This window comes from Ursus americanus, chromosome 6, assembly GCF_024610735.1.
Source record: "Ursus americanus isolate L20-20 chromosome 6, mUrsAme1.1.p, whole genome shotgun sequence".
NCBI classification, from domain to species: domain Eukaryota; kingdom Metazoa; phylum Chordata; class Mammalia; order Carnivora; family Ursidae; genus Ursus; species Ursus americanus.
In genome coordinates, this window is record NC_142132.1 from 83,339,790 (window position 1) to 83,355,178 (window position 15,389).

The 15,389-nt window shown below is 37.8% G+C and overlaps 1 protein-coding gene across 3 annotated transcripts in view; it reads left to right on the forward strand.

Annotated features, from left to right (window-relative positions):
• The first annotated feature begins 243 nt into the window (after nt 1-243).
• HEATR1 (HEAT repeat containing 1) overlaps nt 244-15,389 on the forward strand; it is a 52,653-nt gene continuing 37,507 nt past the window's right edge. Inside the window, exons 1-15 of one of the 3 annotated variants that reach the window (XM_045802324.2) lie at nt 244-356; nt 1,020-1,193; nt 1,745-1,961; nt 3,947-4,088; nt 4,959-5,060; nt 5,493-5,633; nt 6,399-6,610; nt 6,757-6,890; nt 8,075-8,177; nt 9,104-9,214; nt 9,631-9,748; nt 11,025-11,129; nt 13,546-13,641; nt 14,077-14,165; nt 15,010-15,221. In XM_045802324.2, the coding sequence (XP_045658280.1) occupies nt 1,052-1,193; nt 1,745-1,961; nt 3,947-4,088; nt 4,959-5,060; nt 5,493-5,633; nt 6,399-6,610; nt 6,757-6,890; nt 8,075-8,177; nt 9,104-9,214; nt 9,631-9,748; nt 11,025-11,129; nt 13,546-13,641; nt 14,077-14,165; nt 15,010-15,221 (1,924 nt within the window). In that variant the 5' untranslated portion in view covers nt 244-356; nt 1,020-1,051. Of the gene's footprint in view, nt 357-609; nt 712-1,019; nt 1,238-1,744; nt 1,962-3,533; nt 3,595-3,946; nt 4,089-4,958; nt 5,061-5,492; nt 5,634-6,398; nt 6,611-6,756; nt 6,891-8,074; nt 8,178-9,103; nt 9,215-9,630; nt 9,749-11,024; nt 11,130-13,545; nt 13,642-14,076; nt 14,166-15,009; nt 15,222-15,389 lie in introns of those variants that run through there. The other 2 variants (XM_045802323.2, XM_087863181.1) reach the window with 2 other exon arrangements.

Below are 15,389 nucleotides of genomic sequence, written 5' to 3' on the forward strand. Positions count from 1 at the left end.
ACTCGTCTGTGTCCCGACTGGGGAGAGAGCTACATCTTCCTTTGTTAAAACTCCTAGCACCGTTGACCTGGGGTGGTCAGTTCGGTCTGTGAGTTGTGACCCCGCAGGGTTAACTCGAGAAGAGAAGAGAAATGCAGTATGCGCCCTCCAGGAACGTCCCCAAGCTCCCGGGCGGGGGCACCCGGGTTTACATAGCGGCTCATCTCACGCAATCCTCCGCCTTTCCCCACTTGATCAAGGGAACACACTCAAGAGAGATCACTCGGTGAGCTCCTGCAGCCCAGGGGCGCAGGCGCCTGAGCCCACGTGACCTCAGGGCTCCCATTTCCAACCACCGCCGAATGTGCTGCTACACGGTAAGAGCTGGATAAATGTATGTCTAATAAATGCGTCCAGTTCCAGATCCTCTCAAAAGGCTCGCCCTGAGACTGAACCCTGCGGGCGCCAACCGCAGAGTGCGGACGGGCAGCCGCCAGCGGAGGAGCCCAGCGGGACTCAGACGCGGAGCGGGAGCTGGAGCCCCGCAGGGCGAAGGGGTGGGGCTTCCACGCAGGGAGGTGGCGTAGCGTACCGCCTTTCTGACAAGCTTGTGCCTCTTCTCTTGCCGTAGCGCCTGAAACCGGAAGCTCTCGTGAAGCGTGCTTTTAATTTCCGGGCGAGAGCTGGCTGCTCGGGTCGCATGTGGGAACTGCTGGGAAGGCGTGTTACTCGGTACGCGCTTCCCGAAATCAGGTTCCCAGTGAGCGGGAGCTGTAGGGGAGTAGACGGTTTACCGAGGCGGGTGAGGTGTCGGCGGGTTTGCGAGTGTCGCGGAGGCAGGGCTGAGGAAAGCCGTGGTGCGGCCCCGGGAGCTTTAATTAGTTAACGCTGGTGCTGCGGTGTCCGCTTCTTGAGTCCGTGAGTCACGGGGCAGCCCGTGTGTGTCTGGGACGGCGCTGAGAGCGAAGGAGTTTCTTGCACGGGAGGCGTTAGGGGCTCGTAGTTTCCTGGAGACTTCTCACGGTGGTGGTGTTTCCTAGCCTGTGTTTTCAGGGATCCGCCGGCGTGAGCGATGACGTCCTTAGCCCAGCAGCTCCAGCGCCTCGCCCTCCCGCAGAGTGACCGCAGTCTGCTCTCAAGAGATGAAGTCGCTTCTTTGTTGTTTGACCCCAAGGAAGCGGCCACCGTCGACAGGGACACCGCCTTTGCCATCGGTGAGCTATCCGTTAACTCACAGAAGCTCTGAAGCGTTTGTTGTGTGAGTGTTGCTGTCTCGTTTTCTCTCCAGACCCTCCCTCTTCCTTAGCAGTTTCTAAGGTGTTGACTTACGTTGCTCAGGGAAAGAGAATAACAGCCAGGTGCTAGATGCTTGAAACGTGTGCGGGGAGCAGTAGCCGAATTGCACAGGTGAAGCAGGGTTAGGGAGCTTAACTAATGGGTAGAGTGAAGAACAGCTCAGAAAAGGCTGGAGGCAGTGGCTGGGTTGCAGGAGGAGGCCTCCTAACCCCTAGGAGGACTGGCCTCGTTACTGAATGGGTTGTTTGTTTTTAAAGGAATGGCTTCGGCGGGGCAGAACTTTCTGTTCTCCTACTTGGGGAGATTGGATTTATTTTTTATGTTGAAAACTAGAAATCTATGTTTGGGACTGTGTTATGATTATACCTGCTAAAAGGATACAGAGATTTGGGGGGTAAATAAAACTGTGAAAGAGGGGTGAGATGAGTTTGCTTGCAATCAGTTGTTAAATCATTTGGCCTTTTCCTAGGACGCACTGGCCTGGAAGAGCTGCTGGGGATTGACCCTTCCTTTGAGCAGTTTGAAGCACCATTGTTCAGCCAGCTAGCAAAAACACTGGAGCGCAGCGTTCAGACCAAAGCAGTGAACAAACAGCTGGATGAAAACATTTCATTATTCCTTATTCACTTGTCTCCTTACTTCCTACTGAAGCCAGCACAGAAGTGTCTGGAGTGGTTGATTCACAGGTAGCAAATAAAATTACAGAAATAATTATGGGCTAACAGCTTTGATCTTTTTATAAAAAAAATTAAGTAATGAGAGCACTTAAAATCAATTTAAAACTGAGAACTTAGATATATTAAGAGAGTAGCACCATGTCTGTTGGGTGAGATAAGCATGCCCCCTGTTAAACTCACTTTTGTCGATAGCAAGAACTAGAACTCCTGGAGATCTTTAGTTAATAGGCCAATTTCACGGGCACCTGTGTGGCTCAGTCAGTTGCGCATCTGCCTTCAGCTCAGGGCATGATCCCAGGGTCCTGGGATTGAGCCCCACATTGGGCTCCCTGCTCCACGGGGAGCCTGCTTCTTCCTCTCCCTTTGCCTGCCGCTCCACCTGCTTCTGTGTGTGTGTGTGTGTGTGTGTGTTTGTGTGCGTGTGTGCGCGCGTGCTCTCTCTCGCTCTTTCTCTTTAAAAAAAAAAAAGCCAACTTGACTAGTTCTGAGGAGCTCATGTTACTTTGCCATTACAAATTGTCACTGCGTATTTGGAGCAAAGGGTATTCTTAAACTTCTTTCTTGCCGAAATAACAAAACCAGTGCTTTGGGAAGAGGCAAATAGTATCCTCTAAAACACTGTAACTTAAGAAAAACAATAATAGCTGATGTGTATTGAACATTTTTGTACCAGCTTCTGTAGTAAGCTCTTTGCGTGCCCTCAGTGCTTACAGCATTCCTATGGGAAGATAGTTCTATTTTCCCCGTTTTACAATATACAGAATTGAGGCATAGTTAAGTTACCTGAGTCACACAACTAGTAAGCTGAGATACAAGATTGTTTTCAAGGTTTGATCTTTTATCCTCTTTGGAAATTGTCTTTGTAAGTACATTCAGTTTATTTTCTCATTTAATTGCCATCACATCACAGCTTACACAGTTTTGTTTATTCTGCCATGTGTTGTATGTTTTAAAAGTAGAAAGACGTGCATGTCATTAATTGGAGACATAGGGATAAAGTGATTTCCCTTCTGGAAGCAAGTAAGTCATTGAGAAAACATAAGTTTAACTTGGGTCTTCTGATTATCAGAACAGTAGAATTATCAGACAAAAAACAATAAGTCTGTAATATTTCCCTTTTTCTTCTAGCATTTAACCCCCCCCATAGATCATTAGTGTAAGGAGTACTTTTTGTATTCATGTAATTTATTTATTAAGCAAACATTAAATTCAATACAAGATGAGTAGGCCGCCCTTGGTTATTGTTTTAAAATAAAGGTGCATGCAAAGTTTGGGGCGTGTTGTGCTGCCTGAGGTTCAGAGGAGCTTCATGTAGAAAGTAGCATCTTGGCTAGTATAGAGTTAAGACAGACATGAGGGATCACTTCTCTGGGAGAATTAGGAAAAGCATTCTGAAAAAGGAGATAATTGAGCTAGGTCTTCAAGGCTAGAAAGGATTTACTGTATCTGATGTAATTAATGAACCTCTTATTATCGTAGAGGAGCTAATACAAAGTTTTGTGAAGTTCAGGGACAAATTTTATATGGTTGTAATTTAACAGTTTAATTCAAAGAAAGTAATGTGATTTTCTTTCTCATTAGTCTTCTGGTTTTAGAATTCTGGTAATTAGGGAATCTGAGGAGGCTGTGGAAGGCGAACTTGGTGAGCATGGAGAGGAACCAAGCTTTGCTTCCTAGTTGACCAGTTGCTTTTCTGTTGGCTTGACCACAATGATTGCACAGTTTTATTAATTTAATAATAGGTTTAGAAAAAGTTTGAATGGCATATAAATTTTGATTTTGAATATTAAAAAATATTACTGCATAAGAGTTGACCAAATCCTGCAAAATAGAGACATCATTTAATGCTCTTTATCTGCTTATAGTTATGTGCTTGTTTTTACTGATATTTATTCTGAGTAGTTTTAGCTCATTGGTAAACAGTTTGGACGTGTAAGGAAATATGTGCTCGTAGGTTTTGTGTCAGTTTGAATTTTTTGCTTTTCTCCCCCCAGGTTCCATATCCATCTTTATAATCAAGATAGCCTCATTGCTTGTGTTCTACCGTACCATGAGACAAGAATATTTGTACGGGTTATACAGCTCCTAAAAATTAATAATCCAAAGCACAAATGGTTTTGGTTGTCACCAGTTAAGGTATGATTGTTGAATGACATGTATTTTACTGAATATTGAGCGTGGTAGTTCAGGCTAGGAGGAGGACAAATGGGGACAAAAGTAGACTAACAGACTGTAGGACCGTGGAAAGAGTTAACTTTATGCATCATGATAGGTCAGTGATCAGAATTAGTAAAAAGAAAGGAACGGGAGTTTTTAATTGGAAGTACAGTTTGAGTTTGAATGTAAAGCACTTGAACTAAAGAGTATTCAAGAAGAGAAAACCAGGCATGGTAAAGCTTATCGAATTACTTCCTCTGCTAATAACATCAAGACCATTTTTTTTTCCTCCTCTACACACAGACATTGATGCTCTCTAGACACACTTGTCTAAGGTATGCAAACCCCACTCACCTATTGAAGTTCATTTCCTATTCTCCTTTCTTTGATTAATTCAGTATTTTTTGAGCACCCAGTACATGCCATGCATGATGCTAAGCAGTGGGAATAGCAGTGTAAGTTTTCTGTGTTCCTTATCTATTTCTATTACTGGTGTTACTGTAAAGCAGAGACAGCCTATCTCATTGGCTGAAAAACCCAGTCTAACTAAGAGAGAGTATTACTAAGAATCTGGAGAATCCAGAGATTTAGGTAAATACCTATCAAAATGCAAAACATGGTAAGTAGGCAATATTCACTGAGTGCCTGCACCTTTGCTGCTGACCTCTTGGCTTTCTAAACTTTGCAGAATTTTATATGTTAATCTCATATTTACCACAAGCTGTATGGAGAGACTATATTTTATATTTATGAACTGTACCAGTACAAAGCTGTTACTGTGGTAGGTACTTTAAAAAATAATGTTGATGAATGTCTTTAATGACAGTTGGTTCTTTCTGTCTGTAACAGCAACATGGAGTGCCCTTAGCTAGGGGAACTTTGATTACCCACTGCTACAAAGATCTTGGATTCATGGATTTCATTTGTAGTCTGGTGACAAAATCTGTGAAAGTGAGTAGTATCTTGTTTCGTGACTGTATAATTCCATTAAAAGAGATTGGTTGCTCTGAATGAAGAAAGCCTGCTAAGGCATTTCCTAATTAATACTTTGCAGAAGTTCCTCTTAAGTGACCTGCTGTTCTGGAGCATGAGCAGTTTGATCAGTCTTTCATCACTAAAGGTGTTTTCCTACGAAAATAAATTATCCTGTTCCTTGCCAAATTCTGTTTATGGTGACTTTAAATAAAGAGATGATCTAAAAATGTCAGGATTGTTCATTTTTATCATATTTAATTGAACCATTAAATTTGTGTATTTACTGTTGTATATGGTAAAAATGAACATGTCAGCCTGAAGTAGTTGAGGAGAGCTGTAAATATTCTTAGACTTTTATGTAATTGGGCTTTCACTTTCATATGTGCTTTGTTTGTGGTTTTGTTCTAGGTTTTTGCGGAGTATCCTGGGAGTTCAGCTCAGTTGAGGGTGCTCTTAACATTTTATGCTTCTACCATCGTGTCTGCTCTAGTGACTGCTGAGGACAAATTGGATAATATAGTTGCCAAGCTGTTTCCATACATCCAAAAGGTTGGTCCTGCTCAGATGCAGATTATTTTGTACTTAAAGGAATGTCCTGGTTTTTAAGAATTTCACTTAGACATAAATATTTTAAAATTGAAGACCTATTTCAGATGGTTGGTAAGATTTAATTTTTTGGTAGAAAAAAAAGATGACTTTTGTCTTAAAAACTTAACCAAAGTGGGATCTTAATTAGGGCTCCTTAAGAATAAATGTTAGTTATTTGGCCCTGCCACTATCTTCCAGATCTGTTTTCTTAGCATGTTAACTCGCTGGAAAAGGAATGGATTAGAAAATTTCATCAAGGCATAGGCTCTCTTACTCGTTTTACAGTGACTTGCACTTCTCAATGTTTCTTCTTCCCAAGTGCCTTGTTGCCTGTCACCCTTCCCAGATTCCCCATGAATTTACTGCTTTCACTTCCTACCAGTGTCCCAAAATTATCATCTTTAATCAGACACTGTTTTGTTTCTGAAGTCTCTTTTACACTGGTGGGTGTTTGCCTTAAGAAGAAGAGCCTGTTGGCCCTTTTAGCATAAATAGTGGATGTTTGAGTTGGGAGACCTTTGAGATCCCTCCTTTCAACCAGGAGACTTATCTCTGTGTGCTCAGGAAAGAGGTCAACCTTTGAGGAGTTGTTGTCTCTCAGTGTGTGTTAGGTAGTATTAATCTCTAATTTATGGCATTTTCAATTTGTCCAGGTAAAGTGACATTTTAAGTAGAATTCAATGATATAGTTTATAATTTTTTCCTTATATCTTAAAAAATATTTAGGGATTGAAATCATCTTTACCAGATTACAGAGCTGCAACGTATATGATAATATGTCAGATTTCTGTGAAAGTGACAATGGAAGATACCTTCGTTAATTCACTGGCTTCACAGATCATCAAAACGCTGACCAAAATTCCCTCTTTGATCCAGGATGGATTAGGTTGCTTGATAGTGCTCATGCAGAGACAGAAGCCAGAGAGCCTTGGGAAAAAGTATGTACAATTGAATTGAGAAATAATAGTAAAGGAGAGTGAAGTTATTTTGAATAATTCTTTTCAAAGTTAAATTTTATACTTTTTTTTTTAATTGTCATATATTATGTGACTTTTAAAGTTAACATGTACTTATTTCTTCAAAGGCCATTTCCTCACTTGTGTAATGTTCCTGATCTTATTCCAATACTTCATGGGATTTCTGAAATTTATGACATCAGTCCTCTTCTGCGTTACATGCTTCCCCATCTGGTTGTCTCCATCGTTAATCATGTTACAGGTATGTGGTTTTACATTTTGTGTTGAGAAACTTAGTGTCTAAGATCTGATTCTCTTAAAATAGGAATCACACTCCTGTTAATATCTTTAAGATATTTAAAGTTTATGCTATCTAATTATTTTTGGGTAATTTTTTCGTATGTGGAAAACATTTGGGGGTGGGGAGTAGGTTGGTTGAAGGGAGATCCTTGTTCATTGAATGATATACTCAGAATTCTGTTTTTTGGTGGTTTTTTCTTTTTTTTTTTGGATGTGTGTTCTTAATCTCATGGAAAAGACTATGGAATTGTTTTAAAACGATATATGTTGCCAAGTAAAACTTTTCCTTCTCATTTACATATTTAATGAACTTCAGTGACTCATTTATAATAAATATTCAGTTGCCACAAAAAGTTTTTCTCCTTTGAGTCATTGACCATAGACCAAGAAAATCTCATACATAAAAGTCTAAATTTTTAAAAACCATAAAGAAGGTAATTAAAAGTGATTATTTCCATTATATGCTTTTTATCCTTCAATAAATACAGAAAGACAAGAAGTGTGTGGTCCTGTTGCCACTTAGGCCAAGAAAGACCTACTAAGGAAGACATCTCTAAATTATGTCAGTCTGTTGAAAATTAGGTTTGCTTAACCAGATTTTGGTTTACATACGTGTTTCAGAAACATGATTAGCGTGTATAAAAGTGTATTTTTCCTATTTTGGTGGTGACGAGTAATGTCCCAATCTTTGAAGGCAGGGCCAGCATCTGATTCATAATACATCTGTAGTCAATCTGGAATAGAAGATGACAGCTCTTCGTTCAGTAAGGCGTAGTGAGATGATGGTTGAGCCTGTTTTCAGAGCTAGTTTATTAAGACCTAGGCTTGGGTCCCAACTTCATCCATTCCTAATATGACCTAGAATGACTATTTTTTAGACTTCTGTTTTAATAAGATAGGCATGAAAAACTTGTTAAAAATAAAGAGAATTTCAGGTAAAGCATAAGTGAGGGTAATGTATACAGAAATGTTGTAAAAATATATAAATGGCTAAATAGGCAAAATACATTTTTATTAACAGGTAAAAAGCTGGTTAAGGATGGTTATGGTTTAAAGTTATTCCTATAGAAAGGTTTTCTGCTATAAATAAACTTAATGTAAGTGCAAAAAACTTTTCCCAATTTTAATTTATATTGTATACTCAAGGAGAAGAAACTGAAGGGATGGATGGTCAAATATACGGGAGACATTTAGAAGCTATACTTACAAATATATCACTGAAGGACAACTTAGACCATTTGTTGGCTAGGTAAGGTATTATTTCTGACATGCTTTTGATTTGTATTTTTGTGATTTTGTGGACTTTTTAGAATTGGTTAGCAGTTTTCTGGTATGTCTTTATGATGTACTCCTTGATTTGTCAATATCATTTCACTAATTATAAGTACTTAATGCAGTAATTGTGGCAGTAGAAGGAAAAAGTAATTTCTCTTTAGTGCTTATGTGTGATTATGGAAAGTTAATAGTTAAGCTAAATTTGGGTTATAGCTACATGTAACTAGTGCCTGATTAGAGTTTCCTATTAATAAATGATGAAAATGCCTGAAATAATACCTCACAGTTGGCATTTAGTAAATATCAATTAGAAACCTAATACTGAGCGTTGGTGTGAAGTAAAGTTATTTCTTCCTTTTCTGTAAAGATAGTTCAGTTTCCCATTTTCTTTTTTTACTTAAAGGGCAACTTGATACAAGTGCAAAGAATGTAGGCATTGCAGTCAGACATGGGCTTGAATCCTGCCTCTCTCATTTCCAGGAGAGTAGAGTAGTAAGTTCTGAAGGTCAGACTGCCTGGATCTGGTTTTGCTGTTGTGTAACATTGGCCTGTCTGCTGGTGTGTGTCATTCGTGCCCCTTGCTCACAGAGTTGGCTTGTGAATTAAATGGTAGCGTACGCGGGAAGTACTGTGTAGAGTGCGGGCCCCGCAATCAAACTGGGGTTGAAAACCTGCTCTACTTCTTAAAGCACAGTAGGGCTCGCTAAATGTTGGCTATGGTGGTTCTCCTCCTTTGATCTCAGGCAAATTACAAGAATTCTTAGCCCCAGTTTTTGTATATGTATAGTAAGAATGACTTCTGCCTTGTGGAAGTGTGGCAGATATTTCTAAAGCATCTAGAACATAATGGGTACTCAGTAAATAGTAGCTCTCATGTCTGCTACTTGCTTTGTTTTGCAGCCTTCTTTTTGAAGAGTATATTTCATATAGTTCACAGGAAGAAATTGATCCTGATAAAGTGTCTTTGCTTAACGAACAGTTTCTTCCACTTGTCAGACTTCTAGAAAGCAAGTAAGTTGTGTTTGTGCCCTTCTCTAATGTGTGCTTCTCTATTTACAAAAAGAAGATACACAGGTCACATCGTAATACAGTGAGTGGATTGTAAAGAGGCTGTCCTTTTTTTCCCCCCCCTTGAGGAAGACAGGTGGGGCATTTAGGTATATTTGAAATATGACTTTCATATAGGGCATAGGGGCTGTATGGAGACTGTAGAGAGTGTAATTTTTTTATAGAGAGACATTATGTTGTAATAGTCATAGTAATAAACTTGATTAATATCATTTGGTTTTACATATACCATTTATTAAAATTGTAACTCTCAGTCTCAGTAATTTTTTAAGTTTTATTTATGCCTTTTTTTAATACATGTATGGTGCGTGTGGTCAGTAACTTCACTAAGAATAATTAACTCATTAATTTTTTCCCAGATATCCCAGAACATTAGATGTTGTACTGGAGGAACGCCTTAAAGAAATTACAGATCTAAATAAACAAGAACTTTTTCATCAGTTTATCTCTCTCTCTACAAGTGGAGGAAAGTATCAGGTAAGTTTTTCTTCAAGAGAAATTACTACAGTTACAGGTATATTTGTGTGGTTCTTTGAAAAGCTCTGGAAGGAAATTTGTTACTTCCCACCTTTCTTTGGAAAGTTTTATGGACAGGTGCGATTTAATACAGCTTACCTAGTTCCCTGAAGTAAGGCTCTGAGGCAGGGTTTGAATCACTGGAAAAAGGCACAGTAATTTAAATAACTGAATGTGATACTTATTTCAAGAGGAGTTTTTTTTTTTTTTTTTTAAGATTTTATTTATTTATTTGACCGAGAAAGACAGCCAGCGAGAGAGGGAACACAAGCAGGGGGAGTGGGAGAGGAAAAAGCAGGCTCCCAGAGGAGGAGCCTGATGTGGGGCTCAATCCCAGGACTCTGGGATCACGCCCTGAGCCAAAGGCAGAAGCTTAACGACTGAGTCACCCAGACTCCCCTCAAGAAGAGTATTATTTGAAAATGTTACAAATGATCCTTAGCCATCACTAAAAGGTGGCTTCGCTTGGTTTCCAGCGTGTCCTTATTTTTCTTCCATATCTGCACTTTCCAGTGCAGTACCCACTAGCTACATGTGGCTGTTTAAATCATTGATTAGAAAAAGGGAGATGGATTTTAATTTCATGAGCATGTTAGAACTAGAAATTTTCTGGTGATTCACCCTAAATTTTTCCAGTAAAAGTTAGTTAAGCAGTTCTTACAATTAGCCTTGAAGATAAATATTATGAAGAGAAATGTGATTGTTTTGATTTTTCTCTTCCATAATTAGACTTCCATCTTTAATGCCGTTTCATTTCCAAATCTTAGAATGATACAGATTTCCTTCTTAGTTTGATTACATAAGTGAAGTAATTTGTCATAAATTTGACTCTCGTTGTATCATTTAGATGAATTGCTTTCTGTCTTCAGTGACCATTTTTTTAAAATTTATATTTTCATTTAGATGCTAATACAATGATTTATTTTAGGTACTTCTCAGTCCGGAGTCAGATCTACATAAAGAATTCACAGTTACTTAACAGAATTGCTTAAACCTACCCGTAGACACAAGGGTGCTCAAAACCACAACGTTAACAATACACACTTGGTTCATCTGTTGTAACTCATACCATGTTCTAGAGACAAAGATTTTACTTTACTTCTTGGTTTCTGAAATTAGATGGTTGTTATCAAATATATTGGGCATTTTGGGATGGTTTTCTCTAGTTTTTATTCTTGATCAGATGCTGCTCAGATTTAACGGTGAAATCATTTGGTGATTGTGATGAATCCTATAGTTTTTAGCAGATTCTGATACCTCCTTGATGCTCAGTCTGAATCATCCACTTGCTGCTGTGAGACTTCTGGCCATTAATCATCTGAAAAATATGAAAACATCAGAGGTTTGTGTCAAATAGCTACATTTGTGGTATTTTTATCCTTATGATGAACAGTGTCATTCTAGAATAAGAAATTGAAGTTCCCAACTACAATTGATATTGTGTAATTACAGACATAAGATGAATAAAGCAGATGAGAGTACACTGGACAAAGATTTAGGACCATGCATGCCAGCAGCCAGCACTTTAACCTGTGTGTGCTCTAATAACAACTCTCTTCACACGTTTTCACGTTGCAGATTATTATTTAGTTAAGTGTTTTTCAGACTAGAATTTCTAGATCATTTACAGAGGCTCACAGATTATCTGCGAATGTTTTAGTTTTGAAATTTGACTCTGATGGTCTCAAGTTCAACGTGAGTGTGTTTGGAGATACGGGAACGAGAGCTTTTGGAACCCGTTCCGTGAGCTCAGTACCTGCAGTTGTGTTTCACCTTTTGGTGGCGGTAGATAGGAAGTACAAAGGCTCACTTAATTTGTTAGTAATGTCTTTATACCAAAAGGATATTTTACAAAGACTTTGCAGTGATTCAGATGAAGCAGTATATTTCAGACTTCAGCCATTCAAGCAATACCTTCATGACTTTGCTGTGTTTGCTTACTGCTCATATGTGTTCTTAGAATTTTTCTCTTGCTTTAAATGGACTCATTTTTTTTTTTTTTTTACATAGCCATCAAATCATGGGTTTGAAGAGCTAATTGATATAGATATTTTATGGTAGTTACTATAATTGAAATGGGAGTGTTAATCTCTGTGATATCTGAAATCCTCTCGTGTATGTACTACTATTTGCATATTTGGAAAATTTCTGAATAAAGAAAAGTGGTCCTAGAGTTGTTTCCCCATGGCACATAGTAATATAAACATGCTGAACTCGAACTTGTGTCATGGTTGGTAGAACAGGATTCATATCACAAGTAGAGTTTAATTTCAGCTAATCATAATTACCATAGTAAATTTATTTCAGTTTGAGTTTTATTGGTTTTGTAGGGTTTTTAAATATTGGACTTAAAAAATTTGTTTTATATTTTTAATATTTTTTAATATTTTTGAGTTACTTAATTTTAAAATGATCTGTAAGTAACAAAAGCATTAGGACCTGTGAGAATGTTTCTTTAATAATGGTTGACGTAGTACTCAAATTTGTAATCTATTGCTTGATTTGATTCATTTCTGATCTGGCGTAAGTTATGCTTCACAAACTGCTTATAAGTATGTGTTACTGATTTTTTGGGTAATTAAACTGTTGAATACTGATCTTTGTTGTGCTGCAAGATTCCATTGTCTAGAATGAAAAAGGGATTCCTGGAATCTCCTAATACTCCTGAAGCTGTTCTCAGCCTTCTTTTACTCTTAATCCCTTCCTCCCCTGTCCTCTTCTGGATCTGGTTAGTTTTTCAATAGAGGGCACTGGATATATCTACCTTTCAGGTTTAAGTATTGTAATTACAGTTACTGTCTTTCTCTGCGTGCTTTGATTTCATTTTCCCTTCTCCATCAGTGACAGAACATAGATTCTATTCTAGAATTTCAGATTGGGATATTTGGCTGCTTGTTAGCTCTAGAGAAAATTTTGGTGACATTTGATACATGAGACTTGGACTTCAGTTTTGTGACTTCTCGGGATTTTGGTTTTCTCTCCCAGCACAGTGCCCTGTTACTCTTTTGGAGCATTATTTAGATTTATTTTTTTCACCATCTACATATAGGGATATATTTAGGTTGGCTTGTAGTCTTATTTTTCCGTTACTTTGAGTGATTATATGCTTTATTTTCTTTTGTTGATTAAAAAAAATAGGATCCCTTTTTGACAGACTGGCAGTTGGCTTCGCAGCAGATGTACTTATCCTTAACAAAAATCTTGATACTGATAGCTAACTTTTAACAGTACTTACAGTGTGTAAAGCCTTGTTCTAAATGCAGCATGTATTATTTCATTTTGTAGCAGTCCTTTGAGGTAAGTACTATTATTTAATCTATTTTATGGACGAGAATAGTGAGACCTGGAAGGGTAAAGTAACTTGCTGCAGGTCACACAGCAGGTAAGTGGTGGAGCTAGGATGTAAACCTAGACGTTCTGATTCTTTAGTTTATGCACACTCAATATTTGGGCTCTTATTTAACAAGACGAATTTCTTAATGCAAAAATTATGTTTGGATTATACATATTCTGTGGTATTTTCAGTAGAAACTAGGAAAAGTTTGTACCAAATAATTACTCATCTAAAAAGGCCCTTTAGAGATTATCTAGTTCAGTGCAAGTGTGCTTAGAGTGTTTGAATTTGTGTCCAGGACAGAGTCTGTATTTCTTGACTGATAATCTGGAGTACTTTTCATAAAACTAAGCTTTCTTTCTAGTGTAAACTGTTACGAGGTTTTAGCAGCAACCAAATTTATGTATTTTTTTCTTTTGCTTAGGAGAGTGTCGATGAGTCTTTCATAAAAGAAGCCATTTTAACCCGATTAGGTGATGATAGTGTAGATGTTGTTTTGTCAGCTATAAATGCTTTTAAGGTGAGTGAATTTGTTGTTTGTTGAAATACACACTTTGTAAATATTTTCTTGCTCTTCCCAGGTGATTCTCTGTTCTAGGCAGGAACATATTCGGAAATTATTCCTTCATTGGAAATTTGTTCTCTTGATAGCATAGACTTAAGCTTGGTTAAGGAAAGCTCATGGGAAAAGGTAGACTGCACAACTTTATGTATGTGGATATTCTTCAAAAGGAAAAAGTGCTTTGTGAGTTTTTATCAATAGTAAATGCCTTGGGATCATGGAAAGTTGTCTCATAAATGCCACTTTCGAGAAACTGTTCTCATAAAGCTTTGAAATTATATGTGGACGGTTGGGAGATAAACTCTATAATTCATTATTTTTTAAAGTTCATTTAACAAGCACCGTATGTATCTGAAGCAAGTGAAAATTTACTCATGTATGTTTCTTCTTCAGATTTTCAAACAACACTTTAGTTCGGAAGTGACAGTTTCAAATCTCCTCAGTCTCTTTCGAAGAGCAGAACTTTCAAAAAATAGGGAATGGTATGTATCCATTTCTCCTCATGCTATTTTGAATTGACAGAATTCTATATCAGTTTCAGCTTTATTATTTTTTTCTTTACGTTTTTGCATCTTATAGTTTAGTTACATGGCCCTTTGGTCATGGTAGTGGAATGGATGATAATGTAAATTATAAAAAGAATTAGGGCTTGTGGGGGTTCATTATACTATTCACTATGTTTGGAATTTTAATAAAATGGAGAGAGGATATAATGGGTGACATACTGAAATCTGGGAAGTAGGATGGGAAGTAATTTTAATTTTCTGCTTGATATAGTTCTGTTTGATTGTTTTTACAAGGATAGCATATTTATAATTAAAAGTAAACATTAAAATAAGCTCAGAGGCACATCGTCACCTTCTGTAATGTTCGATGAGCCCTAGTTATTTCATTTTTGGAATGAAAGCTTTTTGCATGGAAAAAAATGACGTAAGCTCCTTTGGGAAGGAGAGCATGTCTTATAGATTTTTGTATCTGTCGTATTTAGTTCTTAGCACATAGGGTGTGTTCAGATATTTTTTAAACTTGTGAGTGAATCCCTGATTTTTGGTGGAGTTGAGATACAATGTGAGGTATATGTTTTATGTTATAGTTAATGTAACGATTTCTCAAAAAAAAAAAAAATTGACAGAGTTAGCAGTTTAAAATTAGTGTCCCAAATAGCTCCCTTATTAGCATGGATTTTGAGTAATTGCCTCAGTGTCTCTGAATAATGTGTTTGGTGAGGAGATCAGGGTAGTGTCAGTTGAGCGGGAGCAGTATAATGTTTTTTTGCTGAATTTAAGTTTCTAATGGGTCTCTCAACTAAATGTGTTTGTGTCTCAGGTACAAGGTACTTGAGGTAGCAGCAGATATACTAGTTAAGGAAAAGATACTGAGTGAAAATGATCAGTTGTCAAATCAGGTGGTGGGGCATCTGCTGCCATTTATGATTATTGTCAGTGATGATGTGGAATCCGCCAACACGAAAATTGCTGTTTATTTATCGAAATCAGGAATTTGCTCTCTGCACCCTGTATTAAGAGGCTGGAAAGAAGGTAAGAAATTTAGTTGCCTTTGAGGGGGGAAAAAAAACACTTTAAAAACTTTAAGAAGGTAAGTACAATTAAAAGTTGGCTCTAATTTTTATTTGAAATCATGTTTGCTATGATCTATCTGTGTCAGCAAGATTTTAAAAATTTTTGCCAAGGTCAAAAACCTACAGT